The sequence below is a fragment of the Anguilla rostrata genome, chromosome 6, assembly GCF_018555375.3.
Source record: "Anguilla rostrata isolate EN2019 chromosome 6, ASM1855537v3, whole genome shotgun sequence".
In the NCBI taxonomy this organism is placed as follows: domain Eukaryota; kingdom Metazoa; phylum Chordata; class Actinopteri; order Anguilliformes; family Anguillidae; genus Anguilla; species Anguilla rostrata.
The window spans coordinates 24,999,825-25,012,920 of record NC_057938.1 but is presented as its reverse complement, the minus strand read 5'-3'; the positions used below and the strand labels follow the sequence as shown (position 1 = coordinate 25,012,920).

At 44.1% G+C, this 13,096-nt stretch overlaps 1 protein-coding gene across 1 annotated transcript in view; it reads right to left on the bottom strand.

The window, feature by feature from the left end:
- Positions 1 to 4,775: 4,775 nt before the first annotated feature.
- The window catches only part of LOC135256904 (WD repeat-containing protein 26), a 34,908-nt gene continuing 26,587 nt past the window's right edge, over positions 4,776 to 13,096 (bottom strand). The window contains exons 8-14 of the mRNA XM_064339167.1: positions 11,883 to 12,023; positions 11,105 to 11,224; positions 9,967 to 10,112; positions 9,724 to 9,802; positions 9,218 to 9,347; positions 7,744 to 7,938; positions 4,776 to 7,353 (exon numbers count right to left, since the gene is read on the bottom strand). Coding sequence (XP_064195237.1) covers positions 7,328 to 7,353; positions 7,744 to 7,938; positions 9,218 to 9,347; positions 9,724 to 9,802; positions 9,967 to 10,112; positions 11,105 to 11,224; positions 11,883 to 12,023 — 837 coding nt within the window. The 3' untranslated portion in view covers positions 4,776 to 7,327. The remainder of the gene's footprint in view (positions 7,354 to 7,743; positions 7,939 to 9,217; positions 9,348 to 9,723; positions 9,803 to 9,966; positions 10,113 to 11,104; positions 11,225 to 11,882; positions 12,024 to 13,096) is intronic.

The following is a 13,096-nucleotide window of genomic DNA, read 5'->3' as shown; positions in this document are numbered from 1 at the left end:
ACAAAGTAATATTCCAGGCTTAATCTAAACCAGTCAAACAGCAAGCTAGTAATTTAAACCAGTCAAATAGCAAGATAGAAGCTAGTAGCTAGCGATTGTGTACAAATTATACCTGAAATGCTTTTAAATAAAGGTAAGTCTCTATCAAAGCTCAAACCCGTGGTTACTGTAATGCTATTTTTCGGGACTAATTAACACTATTAACGTTAATTCTGTGCTTGTATTTTGATAAAGCTCACCGGAAGTTTTGACCGGAACTTATATACAGGAAGTCTAATTGTTGTTAGCTTCACGGAGCTGAGCTCTAGCAGATACTAGCCTGATAGGGCTTCGGCTCTGCTTCGGCTTCACACGAAAAGGCTCTCCCCTCTCTGACGTCAAACATTGAACTAGCTACGTTGTCATTGCGTCAGAGACAATTTGCGCATTATACAAAAAATATTTAAATGATATGTCAAGGCTTCTGGCTGCATTTAGTAAAAAAATAAAACAATTAAAAAAAACTTTTTTTTTTTACATATACAGAAATATCGTATGCTATAAGCAAAGCTTAGGCTAGCCTACTTTTGAAACTACGGTCAGGACATCTACACTTCGAAAATGATTGGTTAAGCTATCCGCACTTTTTTTTTTTTTTAATGCGCGATGTAACCTACATTACTCGTTACAGTAACCAGGTTGTGACAAAATATACAGCAGATAAAATTCCTACTTGCTCTTTCAATATCCCAATAAATAAATAAATAAATGCATAATCCAAACATGCCCATTCAATTCAATTCAATTCACTTAGGGGAAAAGAATGAAACAGAAGAATTGACTTGCAGTTCACGCAGGGGAAGAACTGCCAGAAATTGTAGAATGATGAGGTCAGGCATAATATAATTTGATGATTGTCTGCAAATAAGTATGGGTTAATGCAGCTAGCACCAGTGTTCAGTTTGATGCGAACCATGCCCAGTAGCTAATGGAGAGAAGCAGAGTTGGGATAAAAAGTCAAGCAACGACAACCGAGATTAACTGGAGAGGCCTGGTGACAAATGCAGCTGCAACCAGCAGAGAGTTAAGTTTCGGGTGCGAGAAAACAAGGATGTGAATTGGAGCTGGTTTAGCAAGTTGTGTTCTTCGTATTTCAGAGAGAAGTCGCCTAATCTATGGCTCTGGGCCACCATTGCTTTATTTGTTATGAAAAACAGCTTGGTTTAGAATATCACACCAAGGTCCTTGGTAGTCTGAGATACAGACACTGTTGTGTTATCAAACAGAGTTTGGCTGGTTAAATACTGAACTTGGCCATATGCCTGAAAGGGTTCATATCGGGCCCTGTGCCATGAGGGGGCAAAAGCCGTCAATGCCCTCTCAGATGAATTTTGTGCCCCCTGGTTCATAATTTAATGACACCTGTAACAGAAGTGGGATGAAGTAGAAGGATTAGTCGCTGGGCGAATAATATTAAAAACCTTAGGAACCTTCTGTTCTAATTTACACATGTTGAACAAGCCAGCCAGAGCATGACATTTCCTTTTGAACTTTTCATTTGAATTAAGCGCTTTATCAAATCTCACAATGCCCAGCTGTGTAAATGTTATGATCATTAAACAACTTGAATGTTAGACACCAAAAAATGATAGGTTCAAGGAATCAGGAGTAATTATTTTGTTGTTGTTCAAGTCTGGGTCATCACTCATTATAATCTTGTTATGTAAAAAAAATAACGCAGTGTTTTCCCGCCTGAATTTTGGCTTTTTTCTGCATAAAAAAACACAGAATCCTGCATTCAGGTGACCATTGACTTGTGCAGGTGTGTAAACTATGATTGACCAGGATGTGTTTCACTTTGGTGAATACAAAAAGCCCTCCTTCCATTTTCAAGTGCCCGTTTAATCAACTACAGTTAGTTGCCAAATTTTGGCAAGGTCAGATTTAGTACAGGGTAATTAGCTGTCCAGTTTGAGATATCATTGAGGCAAACTGTATTGTGAGATTAATGATTTAGGGTTTGTTGAACAAATTGAGATCAAATATCCTGGCCCTGTACTGAACACTTGGCTTTATCCTCCAGGATTAGGAAAATGTACATTTGTGGGGCACAAATAACCTGCAAGAGTTGATTTTACAGGATAGTGAATCAAGGCACTAGCACAGAAAAATAATTACCCAGAGAATTTATGTTGAACGAGAAATTCCTCACAAGAGTTTAACCCAATCTGGGCATTTTCTGGACTAGAATTTACTTTACAATCTTTGGCAGTAACTGGAGAAAGCAACCTTGTATTCACTAGCTCACAGGGAGAAGCTTTCAGAATTACACTGTAGCATTCTGACTAAGGTTCACCATTATAGGAGATTGCATAATTTACATTATGTATTTACATACAAAAGTCAAGCATGGACAGTTATATATTGGTATTGGGATGTATTGCTTTAATGACATTGCTGTAAATTTTTGCCAACCTGACCAGACACAGAAGAATTGTTGTCCAACCTTAATCAAGCATGTACAGACATACATATAACCGAGTTTCTTTGAATCTCACAGCAAACACATCATTCACAATACAGGTTCAGAACCTTATTCTCCAGCTCCATTGTGGCTCTGCTGATAAAGACATTCAGCATGGGCCCTATAGTTCCAAGTTTCAGCTTCAGCAGGCAACTATGACTGGGGTCCATAGTAGCAGGATGTCCCAGCAAGAACCAAGGGTTCCTCCCAAGTAAACACCAGCAGCCCTGAGGTGAACATTTGTTGTTAGCAAGACACATGCCTCCCCTCAAACAAGCACAAGGTTTCTCCTGTAGACTGCATTTTTGACTGAACTTGAGGTCTCTGATGTAAACTATGACTGGCTCACAGAAAAGTGACTTGGTGTAGTCCATTAGAGGAGTATGTTCTCTCCAGTGGCTGTCCTCTTGGTATGCATGTGTGGGTAGTATAGGAATAAGCCAAGGCACAATATGATTCCAAATACGGGGGAAATTATTCTTCCAATTACCAAAAAAACAAAACAAACCAAAAAAAAACTATTCTGCAGCAAATCTAGTGTTCCCATAAATTTGGAGGCCATTACAGATGTGTATGGTTCAAAAGAGAGGGAGGCATAAAGAAGTGGGGCCCCTTGTCTTTACGCATCAAAAATGTAATTGTTAACAAGTATAGGGACTGTTATTCCTGTTGAAAATTCCATTTTAAACCAGTCTAAGCTGGTTAAGCTGGGTTTCAGCATTTCCAGCTGGTTTTAGCTGGCTGACTGACCAGCCTGTAGTCAGCTAGTCTTCCTGTTTAGCCACCATCTTACTCTACCAGCTATAGACCAGTGAGAAGTGTCAAAAACACAGCTTCAATGAGATTAGAATCCCAGGTGGTCTTAACTGGAATTTCCAGCAGGTATTTGTTACGTTATACCTGAACTGACTGCCATTACCATTCCATACCATCCCTTTTCACTTTTACATGTACTACGACCGTACTGGTGTTCATGGTCTCCAGAAGAAGTGAGGCAACAGGTCTGAGTTCAGTTTGAGCAAAATTAAATACTGAAGCTGCATGCTTACCATGAACAGACAGCATCATGGTTTTATATCCGCGCTCTCTGAAATGTGATGACTGAATCGCCACAGTAGAGACCAGGACCTATTTTCATGGCATCGCAGGGCAGGAATGCAGATCTAGGATCTATTTAGTATTTTTCCCTCCAGGATACGGTTAGACTACTACTCTACTCCTACTCTAAGAGACACTACAATTATGGACCCTGATCCAAGATTTCCATGAGGTTAACCTAAGGAAAACCTGATCCAGGATCCATAATCCTACTCCGAGATGGTTCATGAATACAGGCCCTTCAGTCCACCAACTTGAACCAGGAGGGGCCTCAGTTATATAATGTTAGCTTAGATTTTATGAACTCTCCCAAGACAACAGCTTTTTCAAATTATGACTTTGATATTCCCCACAGTACTTGCATCACTGGACAAGGGAATCTCCCAGCTATGAAACGGCCTACTACACAGGGAAGGAGAGGGAGGGAAGTTTCCCCACGCCCTGCTAGGTTTCCCCTCCCCCTCGACGGCAGAGTCCGCTCCAGTCCCCACCAGACGCCACATCGGGCCACGGTTTTCTTTAAAACCCTGAATTCTTTATTGAAAATATGCATACATAACACTTCTCCTACACAACATTACAAAACAGTACAATCACTTCTGTAATAAGACATTTAATGCAAACATATCCTGCTGCAGCGGCCCGTTTTCTCGTCCCCGACGGTCTCACCTGGGGCATCCGCTCTGGCCAGGGATTTACAGCGTATTCACCAAATAATACAAACTTCCAAAAGATGATAAAAATATATTTGTGTGCTGCATACAAATGTAGACCTCTCTCCACCTGAGAGTGTCCACTCCGTTTAGGATTCGGGCCTCTGTGGACACTGAAAGAGGGTCAGTCTATTACGCCTGGGGGGGCCAGGGGGGTGCTGAATGTTCAGCCTCTGAACATTAAGGGGGGGGGGGGGCGTATCACTGTGAGGAAAACTGCCTCAGTGTCTACAGCCACAGCGGTCAGTGTACCGAGAGAACATGAAGTTGTGTCGCTCTTTAGCACTGGTGGCTTCGCTAACAACTGACGCATAAAAAGCACTATGTTGTCCGTAATTTTGATGACATGGCTCTTCGACCATATTAAAACATAAACATTTTGTGATGTGTACCTTTATATTACACGTGTTAGTAGTAGATACAACATAAATACAAAAAAATATATATAATAAGGAGACCCGTTGGCAGGTTATAGTTTAATATGATAATACAGGGGAAAGGTCAAACAAAACAAGAAAAAAATGATATAATGTGAACAAAATAAGTAACAAAAATTCCATAAAAACAGACAGAAAAGCAGTCTTTTTAAACATTTAATATCAGTCCATAGCAAATAGTCATAACATACTGAAAAAAAAAAAACAGGAGCAAAAGCTTTTATAAGGTACTGCCACCACTGCTGTAGAGAGCTGGATGGAGGTGGGTATGGGGGGACAGAAAAGGGATAAGAACTTTGTAGCTAGAGTCATGGATTTAAGATCACAGCTGCATTCCTTTCCAATTGATTGCCCCCCTCCACAGTCGCAGACTGTCAGCTGGTAACATTGAAACTTCTGCTTTTGCAGAATAAGGTGAGGGTGTATATGTAGAAGCAAGTTCCTACCTGCCATGCTAATGCTGATGAAAGAACAATGTAAACCCCCCCCCCCCCTTCCCCCCCGCCCCAGAGAGAGAGAGTGAGGAGTGAGAGACCCCACAGCTGCCCCCTGACAGTGAGACCACACAGTTACACCCAGCACACTACAGAGACCCTGCAGCTGGCCCCTGCGACAGTGAGACCTTACGGATGCCCCCAGCAACCGGGTGAGAAAAAAACGACCCTGCCAGTGTCCCTGTGGCCCACAGTGTGAGAATTTGGCTGACCCCCGCATGCAGAATTCTGGGATAACTTGACGGTAAATGGCAAAAGGAAACCAGAAGAGCCCTGTTGTTGAAGAAGTCTACAAAACAGCTACAAAAGTTGTTTCATTTCCCACAGAGGTGAATGAGGGCTTCAAATGACTCAGATTCTGTTAAAATTCTTGCAGTTTAAAATCCTCAAAACAATTAAAGTGAGGCCAAAAAAAAAAAAAAAAATGGCATGATCACCTACTGGTGAGAACAATGCTGCACAGACACACAGACATACAGACACACACAGACACACTCAATGTGCAAACACTTGCACATGGAATCCACACACGCGCATACACACATCAAATAGATGTACAAACCACATGCACGCGCACGGCACACTTAGACACTACACAAACATACACAATGACTGACAGAGGAATGACAAGTGCTGTGCACAAATATAACCCCACTGTGGCGAATCCGCACCTCAGCTTCAAAAAGCATGTCTTCAAAATGCAACCACAAACCAGTTACCTCAGCTCAACACCCACTTCCACCAGCCAACCCTGCACCCCCCTCCCCCCCAAAAAAACAAACAAACACACGAACGCACACACACAACCTGCGAATAACGGACCTCCGCCTCTCACCCCTACCCTCCACACCAGAACTGGTGTGACCAATATGACCACCATCAGCCATGCTGCAGAGGAGGGGGCGGGGGGGCTAGGAGTCAAGGGACAGGGAGGGGAGGAGGGAGAAGGGATGGCAGAAGTTTGAGCAACTTTTCGTTAGGAAAAAAGGAAGGAAATGAGCTTTCCTATCTGAGAAAATAATTATTTCTAAAGCACTCCATGGCCACTAACGAAGCCCTCTATCCAACTGTTAAATAATAACAATAATGCTATAATTATTATAAAAAAATCCAAACAAGCAAACTTTGTTTGTGGGGGGGGTTTTGCCACTATTTAACGCAATTGTATATTTATAAGCAAGAAAAAGGAAAGAAAAGAGAGTAACCCCCATCCCCCCTCCAAAAAAAAAAAAAAAAAAAAGTAAACACACCGTCAGCCCCAATAAACACAGGCGATGTAGAACAAACCCCCGAGTCCAATGGCTGGGCTGCAGGGAAATGATGGAGGTCCGGAGGGGGTTTGTGGGAAGACGTCTCCAGGATGTGATAAAGGATGGCTGCGGACAACAGAGGCGTAGGGGAAAGGATATGAGCGAGTGAGTGTGTGTGTCTGAGTGCGGGTGTATGTGTGTGTCTGTGCATGTCTGTCTGTCTGCCAGCCTGTGTGTGAGCGTGCGTGTGTGTGTGTGTGTCTGTATGCGGGTGAAAGTGTGTGTCTGTGCGTGTTTGTCTGTCTGTCCGTCCCTCTGCCAGCCTGTGTGTGAGCGTCTGTGCGTGTGTGTGTGCGTGTATGTCTGTCTGCCAGCTGTGTGTGAATGCGCATGTGTGTGTGTGTGAGTGAGTGAGTGTGTGTGTGCGTGCGAGTCTGCGCATGCGTATGTGTGTGTCTGTGTGCATGTGTGTCCGTTTTTGGGTACGTGTGCGAGACTGCAGTTTGCAGGAGGAGAGAGGCTGCAGCCTGGAGTCGGGTGTTTCAGGGGCGTCTCGGTGCAGCCACAGTGGGGGGGAGCAGGAGACCAGGCAGCAGGTCAGCCCAGGTTAGAGTGGATCAGAGGTGGGTCTCTTTGTTCTTTTTACTTTGTTTCAGTTGAGTCCAGAGATTCGTCTGCATTTCACTGTAACACCGACCGCCACAGCCAACCGCCACAGCCAGGGTAAAAATGGAACTAATTATTTTCCTTTCTTTTTATTTTCGTTCTCTTTTTTATATCTTTTATATTTTGTCGTTTTATTTTAGAGAAGTCTTCCGCTCCAAAATCACCATCAACTATCCATGCTACAGCAGTTTTCTGGGGAGAGACAAGAGAGGATCAGAGACCGAGAGCAGACAGAAATACTTCTCTTTCAGAGGAATCCTCTTTCAGAGGAATCCCCCCCCCCCATCTAAGCATCCACAGTGAGAAAAAGAGACACGCTAAATATCTGCAAAGAACACCAGCATTAAGGCCTGGAGTGATTTGGCGCTACACCGCTACAGAAAATCCAAACTTGGTGCTTTATAGCTTCCTTCCCCACACCATAGCATTAGCCTGGTGCTGTTCCGGTAGGCGGAAAACTACCTGCTGCTTCAGAGCCACAAGCGCGGGGTGCAATCCTCCTTATTGGCCCCTGGTGGTTTTGCCTAACATCCACTGACAGGGCAGCCTGTTTCGCTGCATGAGGTTAAGCGGTTAAATTACCGTTGAGCCCCTCCAGATCCTGCGTGTCCAGGAAGGGGGCGGGGCCCCAGACCCTGACGGTGCCGTCGTCCGAGGCGCTGGCCATGAGGCCGGGCAGTGCTGGGTTCCAGCTCACACAGTTGACGGTGCGCGTGTGTCCGGTCAGCTCGGCGATGGGCAGCTCGCTGCGCTTGTGCCAGATGTACACTTTATGATCTGCAGCAGGAGAGGGGTGGAAACATCACTGACACACATCCATGGGTCTAAAAACACCACTGACACACATCCATGGTATAACACTGACTCTTCTAGAAACACCACTGACACATCCATGGTCATAACACACTGACACACATCCATGTCTAGAACTCAATGACAAAGCTTATAAAACACACTGACACACATCCATGGGTCTATAAACACCACTGACACACATCCATGGGTCTAGAAACTCCAATGACACACATCCATGGGTCTCTATATGACAAAACACCACTGACACACTTCCATGGGTCTCTGTATGACAAAACACCACTGACACACATCCATGGGTGTAAAAACCCCACTTCCATGGGTCTCTATATGACAAAACACCACAGACACACTTCCATGGGTCTATATGACAAAACACCACTGACACACTTCCATGGGTCTATATGACAAAACACCACTGACACACTTCCATGGGTCTATATGACAAAACACCACTGACACACTTCCATGGGTCTATATGACAAAACACCACTGACACACTTCCATGGGTCTATATGACAAAACACCACTGACACACTTCCATGGGTCTCTATATGACAAAACACCACAGACACACTTCCATGTGTCTCCATATGACAAAATAGCACTGCCATGTTTGTTAAAAACATTCCTCTCATTCATTCATTCTTTAGGACAGAATGCATGGGGCTTCAGGACAGCTTGAGACAGTGTTAGGCAGGGGGCTTTAAGACAGCTGTAGTGAGAAACGGAGTTAGGTAGGGGGAATGGGCGGGGCTTTAGGACATCTGTAGTGAGAAACGGTGTTAGGCAGGGGAATGGGGGGGCTTTAGGACAGCTGTAGTGAGAAAGGTGTTAGTAGGGGAATGGGCGGGGCTTTCGACAGCTGTAGTGAGAAACGGTGTTAGGCAGGGGGAATGGGCGGGGCTTTAGGACAGCTGTAGTGACGGTAGTAGGAATGGCGGCTTGGACAGCTGTAGTGACGGGTTAGTAGGGGAATGGGCGGGCTTTAGGACAGCTGTAGTGAGAAACGGTGTTAGGCAGGGGGAATGGGCGGGGCTTTACGACAGCTGTAGTGAGAAACGGTGTTAGGCAGGGGGAATGGGCGGGGCTTTAGGACAGCTGTAGTGAGAAACGGTGTTAGGTAGGGGGAATGGGCGGGGCTTTAGGACAGCTGTAGTGAGAAACGGTGTTAGGGAGGGGGAATGGGCGGGGCTTTAGGACAGCTGTAGTGAGAAACAGTGAAGCTGGTGGATGCCCTTGCCTTCGCTCCCGCTGGCGATGAAGTCTTCGTTATGGCCACCAAAGCACGAGTGGATGGTGTAGAAGCCCTGGGTGACGCCCTGGTACTTTCTTACCAGCACGCGGTCCTGCAGGTCCCATAGATGCACTCCCTGCAGGCCAGCAGAGGTCAGCACAACCATTTACAAACACTGCCTGATTCCTACCAGCAGGGGTCAGTGGACGGCATGCAGAGAACACCCTCACCCTGAACTCACTTTACAGGCTAAGCATTTGATACTGAGAAAACAAACCAGGATTACAATGATAAACCCATCCAACTTCCGGGGAAATGCTACACTAATACACCAATACTGAGTCACTTCAGACAAATCCTGATCTTGTGTAATTTCTCCAATTGTAGGCATCCAAATTCCCTTGAGATGCATCTGATAACTCAGTGCTCGCAAGAATATGCAGTAGACTGCAGGACTTTTTAGCAGAAGTCAATCTGGAACTTTGCTTACCATGCACAGAAGCATAGCTTACCTGAGTTGCTACATTTAACAAAGCTAATCTTCCATTCTTTGAAACAGTGAAAGACATTATAGGATGATCCTCTTGCACTCTGCAGAAACAAACAAAAAAATAACATTCAACCCATTTTAGTTTTTTTTAAAGCATGTTTCAGTTTAGGCCTGCGTCAGTCCATTTCAGTTTGTTAGCCGGTTTAAGCATGTTTTAGTCTGTTTAAGTCCATTTCAGTCTGATGGTAGGAACAGGGGTACCTACATGTTTCTGTCGGTAAGGTCCTCAAAGTTGTATCCACGGATACGCTGGTGTGTATCTGACGCCAGCACTGTTCTGCCATCACTCAGGCACCACAGGCACTGAACCCGCACACCCTCCCAGGAGTCCAGCAGGTTCCCATCCAGATCCTGTGAAACACACATGTCAGATAGCACACTAGCACGCACTCCTCAGCACTCATGAACAAACTCACATCAGCCCTCACACACACTCATCAGCCCTCACACACACAGATCAACGCTCATTACCAGGGCCATCAGTTTATCTCCACCATGTGACCTACGGGGATTTAAACTTGTATTTCAATGGTTATCCTCCAGACATCCCCATAGGCACTTCAACTGCCCAGTCAAGTGACTAATCACCCAACAGAATTTCTAATTCTGTCTATAAACAAGCGTGAATCCGCAATAGCTGTGACCGCACACGCACATGCATCCATGTGTGCATGCATCCATGCACACACCCTCACACAAACTCGTGACCTCTTCTTTGGTCCATGACCAACCTTTCCACAAAATCTTGTGCAAATCGGTGAATCCACTCGGAAGTTATGTGCCTTTTTGTGATAGGCCACGCCCATCGCCACGCCCCCTCTTGGTCAATCGGCCTGAAAGTTACTCAGCTCTACCTTCGGTCAACACCAACGTCCTTGCCAAATTTCAGCCTCCTGGGGCGAAAACTGTGCCCTGCTACAGGTGGGACACTTCGTGCAACCAATGACCAAACAACCGACCAGCAGACCGGAGATATAGAGTGGCGTCGCACTAAAACACATCCTAAAAGCTTATCATCTAAATGGGACTTCGTGAGAAAGTGAACATGGATGGGGAGCAAACTGGTCAGCTAGCTCATTTACTCATGCTCACATGCCAGCCCACACAACAAGTGAATGTTTAATCCATTCCTCTATTCCGTCAACTTTCTCTCACATACAAACACCTAAACCACAAAGCATTGCTCAAGCTATAAGATCAGCTCCCGCCTATACACATACACACAGTGACTCTTGGGAAACTCTTGGGAAACCGTTTCTTTTTTTTTCCTCAAAGAGACTTCCTGGTTAAACAGAGGATAAATAGGCGAGCTCTAAAAGACGAGCATCTCCTGCAGCACTTACACACTGGTAGAACTGGCCCCTCTGTCCCCCTGTGACGAAACGTTTGGCATCTGGGTTCCAGGCCACACTGGTCAGGCTGTCTTCGTGAGACTGACTCATCTTTGTCCGCAGCTCCCCCGTCTGGCCACCAGGGGGAAACATACATGTTATTGAATGCCATTCCATACCTGTAATTAACCAGTTCATACATTTAACTCTACACATATCAGACAGTGTTCGCTGAAAGGGCATTCCAAAACGTGAAAGGGAAAAAAATGGTGTGCAATGTATAAGAACAACAAAATCTGAATAATATGCTTTTTGCATTACATAAAAAAAAACATATTGACCAGATTTCACAATTCAGCTGTGACCATTATTCAAACTGCATTAGTCAATGTTTGACTTTATAACATGAGTAGTTTATCACAATCATAAACATGAATCACTATGTGAACATGAATAAAATCATTATGTCTTGATGCTGAAGACTGATGCATTTTCACAGAGCGAGGTTAGCATTTTAATTTTAATATTTCATTATTGGCCTTATAGACTCAGTACAAGTTTTATCCCGAGTGCAACAACCTTTTCTCCTCATTTTCACAGGGCAGTATTAATACATATTTAGGTTGACATGCTATTTATCAAACATGACCAGTTTCTAAAGTTGTGGTTTGAAAAAAAAGAAAAAGAAGAGGGGTCTAAAAAGTCCTTTTATCTGGGAAAAAGTTGTTTCCGTTGGCATCGCTACACGGCTCTGGTCTCTAGTGAGTGCGAGGGCGTGCAGGAGCGCTACCTGCACGTTCCACAGCCACAGTTCTGAGCAGTCGTCCGGGCCACAGGCGATCAGGTAGGTGTCGTCAGGGCTCCAGGCCAGGTACGAGACCCCATAGGCATGGCCTTCCAGAGTCTTCAGCAACTTCAGCTGGTGAGTCTCCTGCCAACATACAAATGACTTGAGAAAAACAGCCAAAAGGACATACAGTTACATGCAAAGGAATTCAGATGGTGACACAAGCCTTTTTATACAGTTTCCCCCATTTGAAAATCTTTTGCATCTGACGACTGCCTGATGTCTGCGACCAACAGAAATCACCAAACGCTGGGTATCTTCCCCAATGATGCTCTGCCAGGCCTGTGCGTTTTACTGCATCCATGTACATATATATTTTCTCATTTATTTACTAAAGCCACTAATCTAATGGAGCATACACAAACACATTGAAAATTAACTCAAGATCTTGTCTGTGCCTCCAAGCCCCCTTCTTACTGAGTATTTCTCATTAAAATGTAAGAATGGTATACTAAAAAACATCTGTATGGTCTCACAGGAGTTGTGGGGATCACAAAAATGCAACAGAAAAATTCAAAAACTCAGTTTTGAAAATCCATGTACTGCAGCTGGTGCACAAAATTATGAATGCTATTTATAATACTAGTACTTTCCCTAACAAAAGCAGAAAGAGGTGGGCAGTAGACTCTGAGAAAGATATTTCAACCAAGTTTAAAAATATGCAAATAGCACCAGTAGCAGAAAAGTGTCACATTATAGCAAACATTTAAAACTTTATGATAACAAAGTTAGCAAAACACTGTTAATGCTAAAGAATGAAAGTTACTGCAGAGGGCAAACTTTCAAAAAAACTGGGCATTACTTTCAATTTGCAATAAACACTGTTCTATGAAATGCATTTCAGTTTAGTTTTTTTAAGGCACATACCAGCTCTGTACACATTTTCTCATCAAAGTTTACCAAAAAAACAAAACAACTGTCTAATAATGACAAGAGGGACTTGCTGAATGTCAGCAACTGATAAACACCAACAGTGCTAAAGGACATCTTCATTTCTCAGTAGAGAAGATAGCCAGCTGCTGGAGTAATGAGCCTGCAAGTGCTCACTTTCAAGAACACCGTAGTGGCACAAGCAAATTCACTGGGTGAGTTATACTAAACAATTTCTATTATAACCAGGGAACAAAAACACAATATTAGTCATCCATCCATAATTT